Raw genomic sequence first — 15,912 nt, 5'->3', positions numbered from 1 at the left:
TGGCACTGACTCTGACACTGATGCTGGCTACTCTGACTCTCTCTTTACTCTGCTCTGCTCCCCTCCAGCCTAGCCCATTTCCAAACCTCCCTGGACAACAGACACAGCCTAACCGGACGGATATACCGCACCGTGAGGGCCAAGCCCAATGGGGCCGCCCGCTATGCAAAAAGTTGCCTGCCGCTTCTCTCAACCTACCTTGCCTAGCATGCCTCTGCCCGCCTTAGAGCTACACAACAACAACAAATGCCTGTCCGGCGCGCCAAGCGAAACCAACGCCGGCGAAGGATGATGGAAGACCAACAAACCCAAACGCGCAGCACACAAACACTCGCCTTGAACTCTCATCGTCACACCCAGCACTACACTGCGCAACCGCTTGTTTCCTCCCTGCTGCTGTCGGCGATTCAAAATCGCCCCCCCCCCCCCCCCCCCCTCTTCCCCCTCTGAATCGGCCTTGGCACATGGCGCAGTCAAATACTGATGACGCTCTTTTGCTGCTTCCTGTGCTACGCGAGGTTTCCATGCCTCCCTCCCGATACGCCCCCAAAGCCGGCTCATTCCGTTCCTATGATTGAATGTGCATTACGTCCCCTCCCTCCATACGTGACCCCTCTTCACCCCCCTTCCCCCCATCCGGGGCAAGGCAACCCCGTTCCGGTATGCTACCTACTATCGCACCCGGCCGTTGCTCTCCACAATTGCCGGTCCCTGCCAGCGGCATGCCCGTCCGGTATCCGCAAATCTAAACCACTCCGAGCCGGCAAAGGCGCCCGCTTAATGGCTATCCATTCACCTTTGACGAGACGCACACAATCACTTGCGCAAGCTCTGCCGGTGCTGACGCTGCTGACGCTGGGTCCCTCATGCGTGCGCGCATTTGGCCGCTTCTGCATGATCCTCCTAACCCGGGGGAGGAGGGGCTCGGCCCATGATTACGTCTTGCCATCCCGTCTTGAACTACAAGGAAAGCTGCTCCCTCGCCCGTAAACTAAGCCATGAATCGTATAGGCTAATCGATCCCCCCCCGTGACATTTATCATAACCACAGCCTCAGCCGTGAGACGGTAAACCCCCCCGCCCGAAGTTGGTTCGCCGAGACACGCTTCCATCAGACGACGCATCACCACTCTCGAGGCTCAGCAATGTCGACTACCCCAGCCACTCAGTTCCACAGTATGCCCCATCTACGTAATCGCTGCCACCAGGGGCGGCATCGGCTTCGGACTCCGTAACCCAGCTCAGCCGCCAACGCAGTCGTTGCCTTTGTCTGCTCCGCCTCGCCCCTTTGCCGCCGTCAAGGCCGCGAGCCGAGCCACTAACACCACGTCCTCGAAGGCGACCTCGCTCCCGAGGCCTCCGTCTCCGCCCTTCGGGGCTGCGTATCCCATCGGCAAGGCGGCGCTGGTCATGCTGGCGGGACTTGAAGTATCGGGGTAAATCACGGATCCGTAGCACTTAGTAGCACGAAGAGGATTTTATGTAACCTTCAATTGTTTACCCAGAGTGTCCATAGGCCAGATTTCGACAGCATGCATCGTGAGTTATAGTCAATATATCAGTTGTTGAAATTTTCTCAGTATAGTGGTTGGCCACATCTCCAATCAATTGACATCGCTGTCGAGGCAGTTGCACCTCCCCTGCCCCTGTCTGAGAGCATCTAGCCTCGTAGCGCCATGATTCCAGTTTACTCAATATTTTCCACATGGCTGACAGTTGTCGAAGTCACGCTCCTGGTTCATGGTGGTGTCCATTGCCCGCACTGGGCTGACGCTGTCTGATTGTCAACCCGGTCGCTTTTTTTTCTTGTGCTATCAGATTGTTATTCCTTTCCAAACTTACCACTATTGACTTGTTCAACATAGTAGGCTAAACTTGGGTATCGTAGGACAGTCAGTCTGCAAATCCCTAGAACGACCGACAACATTTGCTTTTGCCCTAGAGCATCTCTACAAGGTAGAGGGGATGATCGGCGCCGTTGCTCTCTTCCATCCATGCAGGTCCCTATTTGAGCGCTCGTCCTCCCCACAGTGAGCCGTTGGTTCAAGAGTTCTAGTGTCTGCCTCCCGTCTCATAATCATGGCTATCTTATTGGAGAGCCAGAGCTGGACAGGCAGCAACGTGGCGCTGGAGACTATACTATCAAAACGAATGGTACTTCGGACTCAATTGTAACCGAAAACGACTATCGAAATGCCCTCTCAGAGATAGTTGGAAGGCCAGCAGAGCTAGAAATGGCGATGGAGCTCTCATCGGAAGCAAGCTGCCTGCCCAGCAGCGTGAGTCCATGGAGTCATTTGAAGGCTTCCATGGATACTACCTATCATCTTCTTGATGACGGCACAAGTATCATCGACCACCGTCCTAAAGGGTCGAGGTTCCCTTCCAGAAGCGATTCTTCGGATGTACTTGAACACTCTCTGCCTACTTCCAGACTGACCGACCGAACATCCTCGCGGAAGACCTTGTGGACCACTAAGTGTCGTTTGGACTTTCCGGATGCATCCAAACCGCATCTCTTGCATCCTGATAACCGGTTTGTTGTCAACATCGTACCCTTTGATGTGAGAGGTCTGTCCCGACTTGCTACAGAGTCGTGTGCAAGGTACTGACATTACACTAGGCCTTGACCCCTCTATGGGCAGCCATCGATCGCGCCACGACGACCAGCGTATGGATGGTGTGAGGCAAGGAAAACACTGGCGAGCCGGACACTGACGAGTAGATCCGTTACGTGCCCTACGTCTCACACGGTCTCAATAGGGACACAGACCAAACAAGCACCCCGTTCTTCCCCGGGACATTGGCGGTACAGCCATACGACATCTCAAGGTAATAAATAGTTTGGCCACAATTGGGCTTGTTAATAACGTTATCGTACGGAGACGAACTCTCATGTCCGCTCTTAGTATCCTACACTACTAAGGACCGAGACGTTTGGACCCTTTCTGTCTATGCTCCATTGGCGCAGAATAAGTCAATTCAATCATAAAGAGTCGCGCGCAATACGAGGCAACACCTAGTTCCTTGTGCCCACGCGCCTTCTCCTCGTCGTCGATCCCATATCGGCGTCACCAGCCAACTCGTCGACATCGTCCTCCGCCATCGGCGTGTCCTCGCCAGTGGCGACACTGGCCGGCCTCGTATTGCCGGAATTGGACGTGGCTTGACCTGTGCGTTCCTTCTCCGCATTGCGAAGCTCGCCGATGATCTTCTCAACCTCCATAGACATCATCCTCGTAGAACGGACTACGGCATCCTCGTCAACCTCGTAACCCACCACGTCGGCATCATCAGCTGCGGTTCCACCCTTCATGAAGGCCGGACCCGGTCCGCGGCTTGGGTTAAGGTTGTACATGATGGCGTTGGAGAACATGTGGACCAGCTCTCGCTCAAGCTGCGCGCTGTTGATGATGCTCTTGGGTGGCACTAGGTCCTCGCTGATTGGCAACAGAACAGATCCGGTACCTGGATCTCCGTCCGGGAGAGCCTTGGCGGCTTCCGTGGCTGCTCTGTTGCCATGAGTGATGGCCGCGCGGATAGACTTGATGTCCTGTGGTTGCAGAATGATTGTCTTGTAGCCAGGCGCGTCCCGCTCGCGGATCGGATTTGCAAACTGGTTCGCAAATCGGTGGGCACTTATTTGGTCGAGAGCCGCAGCGCTTACACGGCCAAACTGTCTCGTCCAGACGACGTGAGTGGGTGCCGTGGGCAAAGGCAGTGGCTCCGTCGGGGTTTCTTGACGTTTCCGTTTGTGAGCCAGCCGTGATGACACGCTGCTGGGAGTAACCATGTTCCTTCGACTCGGCACGCTTTCATCAGCAGTGGTATCGCCCGTATCATCCTGTGGTTTTGGTGTCGCTCTTGGAGTCGCTCTTGGAGTGGTGTTCTCATCCTTAATCCTAGGCGCCAACTCGTGATGATCCATCGACAGCTCATCTGTCTGAGATGCCACCGACTGACTTCTCCGCACACCGACCACTGAAGATGGAGTGCTGCCAGCACGGACCTTGTTTGCGCTGCGAGGTGGTCGGCCCCGACCTCGAGGCCCGGGGGTCCTCGCCTCTGTTTTCGGCACCGGAATGGGCACCGGTGTCGGCTTCGGGCTGGCCTTCTTCGGTGCTTGCAATGGCGTCGGCGGCGGTAGAGATGTAGACTGTTGAACAGGACTCAGCGGCTCGAAAGCGGGGCTAGCGACCTCCTTTACGGTTCCGGTCAGACGGGGGGTAGAAGGCGTGGACTTCAATGTCCACTTGGTACCAGAGCCGGTCAGGAGGAACGCAGGAGGTGCGGCAACAGGCGTTTGTGGAGGCGGAATAGGCGTACTCGCGGGTCTTTGTGTCGGTTGAGGGACGGCTGTGTGCTGTGGAGCAAGGTGGGGAGGTATCGCTGGACGAGGGTGTTGCTGCTTGTTGAGCGGGGAGCTGACGCGACGTTGGGCGTCGGCCGACTTCGCCCCGAATGGGGCGGGCGCCGGGGAAGGGCTGAACTGCTGTTGCGCGTAGGTTGGTGGTGGATAACCCTGGGGCCATCTTGGGGGAGGGACCGCAGTCTGTCCCGGGGGTCCAGATGGTGGGGTAGGCGAAGCAGCAGCAAGAGGCCTTTGTTGATGTTGATACCCAACGGGTGGTTGTGGAGGGTGAGGAGGTTGTGAGGTATGGGGAGGATGAGGAGATGGCGAATGGGCCTGTTGTTGCTGCTGCTGTTGCTGCTGTTGCTGCTGTTGCTGCTGTTGCTGCTGTTGCTGCTGCTGCTGCTGCTGTTGCTGCTGCTGCTGCTGCTGTTGCTGCTGCTGCTGCTGCTGCTGTTGTTGTTGCTGGGGGGGTTGCGGTCGTACAGGAGGGGCAATCGGAGTCGTCGATGACGGACGACCCTGAGGCAGGATTGCGGGTCTCTCTGAAGGGCTTTTGACCGGAGTTGAGTGCGTTGGAGCCACCAACTGCCCCTTGGACTGTGCTTGAGGCGGGTGAGGATGATGAGGCTGATGAGGTGGGTGAGGCGGGTGAGGTGGATGAGGTGGGTTGGCCTGGGACTGAGACTGGGCCGGGCTCTGGACCGGAGCTTGAGTATTCAGTTGGGTATGAGTCTGCCCCTGGGGTTGAGGCGGCACCAATACAGAATGTGGTTGTTGCTGGGGAAGTCTCTGTGCTGGGTTTGGCTGGATCGGAACATGTGGTGGATGCGGAGGCCCATGATACTGTCCTGCCGGCTGAGGGTACCACTGTGAGGGCTGGTGCGGTTGGCCTGGGGTAGAGGGAGAGGATGTCGAGGGGATGTGAGGTGGCATCGGGCGGCCCGGTGGTTGCGACGGTGGGGCAGCGGGTTGATACGGCTTCTCCCACTTGAGAGTGCCTGGTGTCGAGGGTTGCGCAGGCGCTGGCGGCGCTGTCGTCCGAGACTTCGGAATGTTGTCTGGTCGAGGTGATATGGCCGGGAGAGGGACTGGCGATGTCGACTGACCGGGACGAATTGGCGGGTGACCAGGGCCACCGGGATGTTGAAGAACGTGACCAGCGCTGTTGGAAGGTCTGGGAGGCTGCTGCTGCTTGAGAGGTTGCTGTTGCTTGACCGGCAGGGCAGAGGCAGGCGTCGGAGCAGGAGCGCCGGCTGCTGCCACGGTTTGCGCCGGAGGCGGCGTAGGCGGCGGTTGGAATGCGCCTGTAGAAGGAACCACATCTCGTTTTGCCGGTGCAGGTTGCGGGGCACTCGCCAGAGTCGATGCTGCAGTTGTTGGCGGTCGGACATGGGAATGGGCATGGGGCGGTAACGGGACGGGTGTTGGAATCGGCACAGGAGTTTGTGTGGGAGCGGAAGCTTGTCCGGTGGCGGGCCTGATCGGTCTCGGAGCCTCGGCAGGCGGCGTTGGCGTTGGCGGCTTGGTCTTGGGATGCGCCGCAGCTTGCGCAGGCGTCGGAATCGGCGATGGTATCGGAACAGGCGTCGGAGTCGCCTTTGGGCCTTGATTGCCGTTCGGTCCTATTTGACGGGACGCATTGGCCTTGGCTCGGTCGGCGGCCTCTTGCGCTTCGAGGACTTGAATCTCCTTGGCCAGTTTTTCAATGCGCCGCTCTTCATCCCGAACACTCTTGACGACATGATTCTTATACGTCGAGTAGAGTCGATCAACCAGCGCCGGGATCTTATGCAGCTGTTCCTTCACTTCCCTCAATGTAGGCAACGGCGGAGGGCCGAGCTTGCGCTTCTTGGAACTGGGCGACGAGGTGCCATCGGGCTTTTCGGCGATCGCATTCCCACTCCGAAGCTCCTCCTGTATCAAATACAGAAAGAGGTGTCGGAGCGCATCCGGGCTCAGTCGTGCGGCGTCATAGGTCTTGTCATCCTTGATCAGCGGATTGTTGACGAGAAGATCGGAGACCTTGGTGAATGCGGCGGCCTCGACGCCGTGCTTGAGGATGGCTTGGATGAGAAACAGGGACTCGAGGGGAGTGTAAGCGGCCGGGTTATTCATGCCCCAAACCGCACCTCGCCAGTGATCGAGGGCGCTGTTAGGTCTCGCGGGAAAATGGATGGGCGCCAAGGTCTGCATCTCCGACGTTAGACAGGTGTCATCTTATCACGGCGTCGCAGGGCTGGAAGTTGCGTCGCGGGACGTACTGGCAGCCTCTACGAGGCCTCTACGAGAAGCTCTGGGTGGGCTGAGGCATCTATTTGGGCGCGTCCAGGGGTGTGAAGGGGTGGCTATCGCGAGCCACTCGTCGTCGGCGCGTCCAAGGTTGTGCGTGTCGTGTCGGACGGGGTGATGTTTTTTTTCGTATGCTTGAGATGGGTCACGTGATACGAGATGCTTGGAAGAGTGTGGTATTTCGCAGGGTTAGGCGGGCCACTGGGCGGTCGATGAATTTTTCTTGTTGGTCGGTCGGCAATGTTGGAGAGTTGATGGGGAACTGAGAATGCAATCTGGAGCAGGCGGCGAGCGAGATGAACCACATGCGCAGCACGGGGGTGGGTGAACCGTGAGCTTCGAATACGGGGCGGAAGGAAGCCTAAGGTATTGAAAAAAAAAAAAAAAAAGGAAGCCATGCATGGCGAGAGCGGGTCCAGTCCGTCACTGTCACGTGGCCTTTAGGAAAAGCAGAAGAAGAGCAGCCTTATGTCATCAGGCTCTGTTGTGATTGGCAAAAGGCAACTGCAAATCCGACCACCAACAAGGCGCCAATGCATCCGCGGAAAACAACAACAACAACAACAACAACAACCAGCAAGGTGTGCGGTGCGGTGTGGGTAAGAGCAAGGTGAACTGGGGCTGCTTGCGGCCCGCTGGCGCTTCCAGTTAGCCAGAAAACGGAGCGAAATCTGAAGCCAACCTCCCCCCCCCCCGGTATCCGTCTTGTCGCGCCTTAGTCAGACCGATCGGTCTTTGTTTTCACACGGGGACCCATGTCCAAATAGGAGAAGCTGAGCTGGCAGAGAGACAATCCACATCGAAAGCCATCCTTCCAATGGTCCCCATCAATCCCTCTTCCCGCTCTCCCGGTCTCCCGCGCTTGGGGCTTGGGGTTCCGAGGCTTCGCGGAATGGCATCCCAGCCAATTCAAGCTTGGTTGTTCGTATGTCTGGTCGTTCATTCGCTTTTCGCCTAAGAGGCTATCTGTGATCAGGCTGCTACCTGATTACCGAATTAACAAAGTGGACGACTCGCTCCGAGACTGCAAACAAGGTGACACAGCTGGCAAGTTCCCAGACCGGCTTCGCCGCCTCTCGTTTTGGGATGCCGCCGCGTACGAGTAAGGAACACGTGACGTTTCCGACGGAAGTTTGACGTTGGGTTCGTGTGTTGATACTTGATAGCGGCCACACTTATTTCATTCGTGCCCATGGCATGCGGCTAGCCAGCGTCGCTGTTCGGTCTGTCTGTCCTTTGCCACGAGAACTCAATTGCTTCCACCCTGGTACGACGCGGACATGCAAGGTGTCAATAGTAATAGGAATCCCTCGGCTTTGCTAGCGGCTTTCGAGAAGGCGAAAAAGACGCCTTCCGTATCTCCCTTTCAAGGATGGCGAAAAATTATATTGGGCAGCGTGGACCGTATCCATAGATCTGCTTCATCATTTACATACTTCGTACGGCGGTTTCGCATCCAGCCGACTAGCCTGTATGAATCAAGTTCTAACTATCCTATGCGTCCTTCACGAGCATGTGAGTGCTCTACCTGCCGTATGGGTACGTTTTCAATACCTTCGTCCGTACCTCACGTCGCACACGAAAGGGACGACGGGACGCGCGCACTGGAAGACCTGCCGTTTTCGCTGTATTGACCCGAGGCCAGCGAGGAGACTTGACTCGGCCGACCAGGGCCGCCCCCTGGCCTTCTGGAGCATGTGTGGTTTTTCTCTTTCTTTTTTTAAGCTCGGCTGTCTGGATGCAGGTCAATGGCGGATGCGAATTAGCGGCGGCGGCTCAAAGGATTGGGACGCTGCAATTTTGCGGGCTTCCCAGACAGACCCCAGGAGGGTGCCCGACCCAGCCATCCGAGCTTGGCACCGGGACATGGGAGACATCTTGCTCGGGATGAAGGGGCTAGAAGGGGGGATGCTGATGACATTGAAATATCCATCAGTAATGTCTGGTTGCCACGGCAGATAGCCCTGGATGCTGTGTTTCCGCACTTCCCGGCTAGACTTGGACAACAAACAGCCATCAATCATGCTCACGAGAGGAAGCACACGGGCTGGTGATGTCAGTGGTTCTGGAACACGACAGGACATGATATTGGAGTGGCATCTACGTTTACATAGACGGACAAAGAGGCCTGGAATGGAATTTCATTAAGCAGAGGTAAATAGGCTGACCGGCCGTCCGGCTATGCTTCTGCTGTTTGGCATCATCTGTTCAGATCGTCAATCCCGTATGCAATTCGTTAAGCAGCACCTTGATGCTCCAGGCCATCATCTCTCTCTCCCCCAAGCGTCAGTCTCATTTGAGACTGCCAAAATGCCCCTATTCATCAAGACTGTGACTACAGCAGGAGTTGCTGTCTGGACTTGACAGCTTCCGCTACGAGACAAACGAAGCAACCCAGAGCCCAGCTAACGAGCGCTAAAAACACATCGTCCTCCCGTCAGACACACACACACACACACACACATAGAGAGAGAGAGCCTGCAGCGGAGTCCCCGTGCAAATCTCGGGGTGAACCGGTATCTCAATTCCATGGCAAACTAGCGCTCCGGCCTGAGGCAACAGTTGCCCGGCCAAAGAAAAACCTCACCTCTCCTATCGCTGGCGCTGGCGCTGCACCTTCCCAGCGAGTTTGGGGGGCGTCGACCCACCCGACACTGGAGAGGGAAGACGCTGGACAGTGGACATACTGGGACTGTCTGGAGTCTGGAGGGCCGCCAGCGAAAGGGGGACCCGCTTTTCTGCCCACCTCTCACGCACTCACGCACCCTGGCCCTGTCCCGAGGTGGTCGGTGCTCCCTGTTTAGCGCGGCCCGGAAAGATTCGCTCAAAAGCTGTTCCTTCTTCGGCCACCCTGCAGGAATTTTTTTTTTCCCTCCCTCAAACCTGCTACCGTCGGAGCACTTAAATTCTCTCGACTCGCCCTTCCGTCTTCACATCTCCTTCTACTCCTCCGTCCATCTCCGCTCATTCTTTTCTCTGAGGTTGATCTTTTGAGAAGAAACCCACAGCCAAAATGTCTCCTCCTACCGACCAGAAGGTTCTGGGCATGCCGGTAAGCCATCACATCCCCGTCTCCTTTTATCCGAGCCTGCGCGAAAAGAAAGAACTCCCTCGCCGGCGACGTTACCTCCATCCATCGCCGGTCTACTCTTGGTGGCCATGGACTTCCAACTTTGGTTTCATCAAGAGGCGGCCCATCCCGACCCGATGGGCCGCGTTCGATACGACAATGGCCAATGCTCGGCTTATCGCCGCCGATGAATGGACCGACGGACCGAGGCCGAGAATTTTCTTAAGCGCTGGTTGGAATCAAGACACCCATTGAATCAATGTGCTAACTTTTATCTTCTAGCCCTTCGTGGCTGACTTCCTCAGTATGTTCTACCATCAATGACGTTGCCGTATCAATGTCACTCATCAGCTACCGACTTCGGCGAGCTGTTGGGGACGACACGATGCAAATAATCAAATCATCCGAATAATCGCTAACAGATTCCTACAGTGGGAGGTGTCTCTGCCGCTGTCTCCAAGACTGCTGCTGCCCCCATCGAGCGTATCAAGCTCCTCATCCAGAACCAGGTCAGTGAAAACTCTTTGTACCCGATGTTGACAAGTGGTCAGCCAAGGTCCTCCGGGTCTTCCCGGTGTAGTGTCAATACGCAATGACACGTGACCTTGGTCCACTGAGCCAGCTATTATGAAGCTCATGAACCGCAACTAACAACCTCATAGGATGAGATGCTTAAGCAGGGTCGTCTCGACCGCAAGTACGACGGCATTGCCGACTGCTTCCGTCGTACCGCCGCCGACGAGGGTGTCATGTCTCTGTGGCGTGGCAACACTGCCAACGTCATCCGTTACTTCCCCACCCAGGCCCTGAACTTCGCTTTCCGTGACAAGTTCAAGAAGATGTTCGGCTTCAAGAAGGAGCGCGACGGCTACGCGTGGTGGATGGCTGGTAACCTGGCCTCCGGTGGTGTAAGTTTCCCCTTGTCTTGCACTCAATGAAACAAGTCGACTGACATGGAATGCAGGCTGCTGGTGCCACTTCCCTCCTCTTCGTCTACTCCCTCGACTACGCCCGTACCCGTCTGGCCAACGACGCCAAGTCCGCCAAGAAGGGTGGTGAGCGCCAGTTCAACGGCCTCGTCGACGTCTACCGCAAGACCCTCGCCTCTGACGGTATTGCCGGTCTCTACCGTGGTTTCATGCCCTCCGTCGCTGGTATCGTCGTCTACCGTGGTCTCTACTTCGGTCTCTACGACTCCATCAAGCCCGTCGTCCTCACCGGTAACCTCGCCAACAACTTCCTTGCCTCTTTCGCTCTCGGATGGTGCGTCACCACCGCCGCCGGTATCGCTTCTTACCCCCTTGACACCATCCGTCGTCGCATGATGATGACCTCTGGTGAGGCCGTCAAGTACAAGAGCTCCTTCGACGCCGGCAAGCAGATCATCGCCAAGGAGGGTGTCAAGTCTCTCTTCAAGGGTGCTGGTGCCAACATTCTCCGTGGTGTTGCCGGTGCTGGTGTCCTGTCCATCTACGACCAGCTCCAGGTCCTGCTCTTCGGCAAGGCCTTCAAGGGTGGCTCCGGCTAAATGCCTTGACACCTCTTCGTGTATAAACTCTTCATCGGTGGCGGGTTGGCAGTTGGCGAACACCCGGGCTGTGGGGATTCGTGGCTGGCTAGGATCAGATGAGGATTCGGTTGACAAAAGGGGTGAGATGGAAGTTGCGGAGGGACTTTGGATGCGGACGCCACAAAAGGTGGCTCGTCTGCGTCGGCCAGTCCTTCGTGGTTTAGACTGGCATATGGCAAGGCGTTCTCTTACATGACCTGAAGAGCTTTGCTTGCTACCTAATCCACTGTAATTTGTACACTAAAGCAATTCTCGATTGCATTTGTTCACGCAACCTCTTTCTCCGCCGGACTCGACTGGCTTCTGGTTTATCCTGGCGTGGATTTTCCTTGGTCTTGCATGAATTGATAGACTTCCGTGGTACAATAGGAAGATTTCCTTGTTTCTAAGATTGGAGGTTCTAACTACTCGTGCTCTGTGATTTGAAAGAACGAGTGTCATTCTTCGACACAATATCTGTTGATGATGGTTTAGTGATGGTGATGATGATGAGACGTGGCGTTGAGAGTTTGCCAGATCCCAAGTTGCGTCGACGTGATTGGTCAATGGTGCTAGTGCCGTGATGCGCGTCTACACTTCCGCAGTGACAGTGACAGTCGCGTCTCGCTCCCACCCCACATGCTCCCCGCCCTGATCGCCTGATCCGAAGTCAGATCAGATCTCGCACTTCAGCGAGCGCACCCCCTTGACATCTTGCTCGGGGAAGTGGGTTATCATACCTTCGACACGTGGAATTCCTGTCGTTACTCGACTGCTTGCGACTACCCACGAAATCTCGTCACCTGGGATGACAACCAACCAGCCAGCCAGGCAGCCAGCATCGTCCCGAACTTCTCGAGCCTTCATCTTCCCCGACAACGCGAACGCGCTTCCCTTCTATTGTGGTCTATTGTAACGAGACCAAACCTCCAGAATGCCAAGACAGTCAGCACAGCCCGCGAAGCGCGGTCGTCCCGCCAAGTCCCAAGAACCCGCCGCCGCAGGCACGAAGCGGAAGGCCACTCAGCAGCCCGCGCGAAAGAAGTCGGGGCCTTTTGGGCTCTCCGACAGCGACGCGGCGACGCGGGTCGTCGTCGACGAGGACGATGTCGAGGAGGCAGCGGAGGAGGAGGATGAGGAGGAGGAGGGGGGAAGCGCCGACGCGCCCGATAACACTATCCCGCCCGAGCTGCTGACGCGGCTCCTCCACCTGTTCTTCGAGAAGGACGACACGCGGCTCAGTAAGGACGCGAATGCGGCGGCGGGCAGGTATATGGACATCTTTGTCCGAGAGGCCATCGCGCGGTGTGTTCACGAGAGGCCCGGCGGCTTCCTCGAGGTGAGTTCGGGCGCGTGTTTCCTGTCTCGAGAGGGTGCAGACGACTGACGGTGTGGTTTAGGTCGAAGACTTGGAGAAGATTGCGCCGCAGCTGCTCATGGACTTTTGAGGATCGGCGGCAACAAGTCGCAATTGACAGCCCCCGATCCTATCGCGAAAGATACCCGGAATGTTCTTCACTACACAACTTCTACGTTTGGGAAGACGCTTCTCTCAATGGGAATGGATGTGTTGCGACAGTATCAGTTCAACAGATCTTCTTGAATGGGGAGACAGATATCGTCTCCAGCTTGCCGTTGCAGAAAGAGCCGCGGAAAGGTGCCTACATTGTTCACCCTGCTGGTCTGCCAGAGAGGTTCTGGGAACCAGGAAGGGACGTGGCGGGACGTCCAAGAATGCTCTACACAGGTGGGCAGGAAGTTGGTCATCTAAACTAAAGCGCCCAGAAACTCTTCGGGCAGCCCGAAGGACTGCGGCCGGACCTATTCCCTCAAAAGGTGTAAATCCCCTGGCTTTGGTCACTCCACGTAGGCACCATATGGCGCCAATGAAGACGCGAACAGACTGTGCGGCCCAGGCTTTCACACAAAGCCATTGTGGTTGCGGCCTTGGCCCGTGGGCAAGCCTCTCACTTCTTCTTCCGGTCGATCAGGTGGATGTGCAAACGCATTTCTGCTGTAACTAGCAGACATGTTTGTCAAGCAGCGGAGCGGAGGTACACAGAAAGTACATGATGTTGATCCTCTTCAAACAAATATGTGTATACATACATGTCTTGGTTGCATGTGCCGGACAGACGGCACTAAAACAATAATAATTTGGATACCCGCCGCCGGCCCGATCGTGTGATGGATAAATGCGCCGACTATGATCTGTACAGGCATCAGGTCTTCGGGCCGTTCACAATGGAGGCCCCGTGACCCCATCAAAGCCGTTCAGATATCCCCTCGCTCTCCTGTCCTACGACTTTGATGAAGATGTCAGCCGACCCTGGTCCGTCATCGTCCTCGGACCAGACCCCAAGAGTGAATCAAACCGGCCGGGACAAATCTGTCATTCGAAGGAATGGGGGAGAGAAGAGGGCTGCCACTCTTCCTGCTTCAGACCGAGTCGGTGTTCAGACGAAACATCAGAGGGGGGTGGGGAGGACGGGCAAGCAAGCACGAGCTCGTCGGGTACTAACCTGCCTCGATTGAGCAAAACAACAATGCCCGCGGCTCGTCGGCAAACACGGACCGGCTCTCGAAGAGGACGAAGGGTCTTTGTCTGTGTCTGAGGCGGGATTTCTTGGGACGAAACCCGACGCTGACACGACGAACTTGGCACCTCTCGGGGGGTTTTCATCGTCCAGGTCTGGGTCACAGCAAACATGACATTCCGGCCAGGATCCCCCACCCGGGAAAGCCATGTCAACTCGGTTTCTAGTTGCATTGGATTGGAGCGTCGTCTGTAGTACAAAGCACGGGAGTTGTTTGTGATGGGGCGAGCGGACCACGGTGGTGAAGCCTGAGCCATTCGGGGGAGAGGTTTCGTGACGACGATGGTCTCTTCCAGCCTTTTTCTTTTGGAAAGATTCCGGGATTTTACGCAGTTGAGAGTATCAGCAGCGTTCTGAACCAATGAACAGTTTGTAGAAGAACTCTTCGTTTTCTTTCCTTGGGATTTTTCGTTTGATCGAGACATAGTTGTTGATGGCCAGTGCCGTCTAGCGACTTGTGAACGGCCATAGTGTCAGAGAAGAACTCGAGATTTCCTTCCCCTCTACCTCCTGCTGGATGTCGTCGGCCAGAAACCGTCATCTCATGTCCCAAACCCATCCCAAACAGAAAGCAGTATGGTAGTCGTGAGAAGTCCTGGTATATAGATCTGGGGAAAAAGCACGGCCGCGGTTCTCTTGACACGCACCACGGCTTCCGACCTTGTCGAGCTCAAATCAGCCTCGAGCCTCACTCAGGAATCGTCTTCTCCCGTTCACGCACGGAACGCCAACTCTCGGACTTCCTTGGCTTCTGTGAGTCTGCACTTTCTGAAATCCATAACGACCTTTGTTCCCCGTGACGTAAGATGGGGTCGAGTCCTCTTGATCGCCCTGTATATCATAAGCGTACCACATGCCGTACATAATTTCTAAGAATACTCGAGCAATGTCCAAGTGGAGAACGTGGATTGTTTTATGCTACGAGGCTGACATGAGCATCGTCCACCAACACGTCCAGTGAGTTGTGTCTTGAAGTCCTTCACATGTAACACAAACACTTCGCGTTCTCAAGTATTGTCAACTCTGGTGACACTCTTGCCAAGCGTTGGCTGGGAGAGAGCGAGGAAAGAAACCTGACTAAATCTGGCCCTCACTCACGGCTTGGCAGTGTGTCGGTGAATGAGTCGTGAAGCCAGCCAGCTTCGTCCAATGTTTCCTGACACCTCACCCCAAGGGAGCTTCTCCTAGCCGCGGAGATTTGGGCGTCAACGCTAGCGTTCGGAGAAAGCGAATGTTAGTGTGCGGGAGTGTGTGTTGAAGAGATGTTTGGCCCCATGTTCTGCTACCCCATTGCTCGCCTTCTCTCAGACATAACGGGACATGAGTAGTCGAGGACCTTGGCGGCGGCACAGGTTCGCCCTGCTACCCGGTGTCTTTTGTGCCCAAGGACTACCTTGCGTTCCAAGACAGTGAATGGTTGGATAAGGAAGAAAAAGGCAGAGGACTGGGTAATGGGTGATGGGTGCGGGATAGTGACCGAGGTCCAAGAGACAGTGGCGGTACGTAACGAGAGTTTGTCTCTTCTTGTCGCGCAAGACGAACCAACTTGGGACGACGCCCAGAAGGCGTGAAAGTGTCAGCTCAAATGAAGATATAGTTTCTGAACGGCGGCGAAAGGGCCTGTCATTTCAACCATGGATTGAAACCCCTAATCCGGGCTGCCCAGTGCGAACGCCACTATTCTTAGAACCCTCCGCGTAGCCAAGCGGCAGTTTGGTTGAAGCCGGAAAATTTCTTGATATATTTTTGACGCATCGATTCGTTAATGAGAACAAGAGCGTTTCGTTTCTGCCCCGGGCCAGGAACGGCGGACGGCTTTCGAGTTACCCTGAGACGCCTCTATCCGAAGAGATTTGCAACCCGCATGCAGTTTGAAACAATCTTTGATCAAGTAGACAGCGGGCAAAGGGGGGGTACTCGAGGCTCTAACGACAGGCGGTTATATGGTCCCGGCGGCGGTGGCTGGAAGCGGCTGTCTCTTCCGTGAGACGACCCTTCGACTGCCTTGATGCTTCGACGGGCGAAGGGGAAATGAGGGATCCACGTGGAAGGG

At 56.0% G+C, this 15,912-nt stretch overlaps 5 protein-coding genes across 5 annotated transcripts; 2 read left to right on the top strand and 3 right to left on the bottom strand.

Moving 5' to 3' along the window:
* Positions 1 to 1,238: 1,238 nt before the first annotated feature.
* On the bottom strand, positions 1,239 to 1,476 carry CDEST_07048 (uncharacterized protein). Its single transcript, XM_062923207.1, has one exon. It carries the CDS (start codon positions 1,410 to 1,412, stop codon positions 1,242 to 1,244), a length of 171 nt encoding a protein of 56 aa, XP_062779258.1. The 5' UTR covers positions 1,413 to 1,476; the 3' UTR covers positions 1,239 to 1,241.
* Positions 1,477 to 3,019: 1,543 nt separating this feature from the next.
* Positions 3,020 to 6,547, bottom strand: CDEST_07047 (Putative bromodomain-containing protein; the record flags this gene model as incomplete). The annotated part of the gene is made up of 1 exon (XM_062923206.1): positions 3,020 to 6,547. One exon carries the CDS (start codon positions 6,545 to 6,547, stop codon positions 3,020 to 3,022), a length of 3,528 nt encoding a protein of 1,175 aa, XP_062779257.1.
* A 2,969-nt stretch (positions 6,548 to 9,516) lies between these two features.
* On the top strand, positions 9,517 to 11,642 carry CDEST_07046 (Putative mitochondrial carrier protein). The gene is made up of 5 exons (XM_062923205.1): positions 9,517 to 9,695; positions 9,996 to 10,017; positions 10,146 to 10,222; positions 10,376 to 10,621; positions 10,678 to 11,642. The coding sequence occupies exons 1-5, from the start codon at positions 9,657 to 9,659 to the stop codon at positions 11,239 to 11,241; spliced, it is 948 nt and encodes a 315-aa protein (XP_062779256.1). The 5' UTR covers positions 9,517 to 9,656; the 3' UTR covers positions 11,242 to 11,642.
* A 267-nt stretch (positions 11,643 to 11,909) lies between these two features.
* CDEST_07045 (Putative centromere protein X) lies at positions 11,910 to 13,461 on the top strand. The gene is made up of 2 exons (XM_062923204.1): positions 11,910 to 12,601; positions 12,663 to 13,461. The coding sequence occupies exons 1-2, from the start codon at positions 12,197 to 12,199 to the stop codon at positions 12,708 to 12,710; spliced, it is 453 nt and encodes a 150-aa protein (XP_062779255.1). The 5' UTR covers positions 11,910 to 12,196; the 3' UTR covers positions 12,711 to 13,461.
* Positions 13,462 to 13,654: 193 nt separating this feature from the next.
* On the bottom strand, positions 13,655 to 14,116 carry CDEST_07044 (uncharacterized protein; the record flags this gene model as incomplete). Its single annotated transcript, XM_062923203.1, has 1 exon — positions 13,655 to 14,116. The coding sequence occupies one exon, from the start codon at positions 14,114 to 14,116 to the stop codon at positions 13,655 to 13,657; it is 462 nt and encodes a 153-aa protein (XP_062779254.1).
* Positions 14,117 to 15,912: the final 1,796 nt, after the last annotated feature.

This window comes from Colletotrichum destructivum, chromosome 4, assembly GCF_034447905.1.
Source record: "Colletotrichum destructivum chromosome 4, complete sequence".
Classification (NCBI taxonomy): domain Eukaryota; kingdom Fungi; phylum Ascomycota; class Sordariomycetes; order Glomerellales; family Glomerellaceae; genus Colletotrichum; species Colletotrichum destructivum.
Note: the sequence above shows the minus strand (reverse complement) of the source record. Positions and strands in the feature narration are given on the sequence as shown.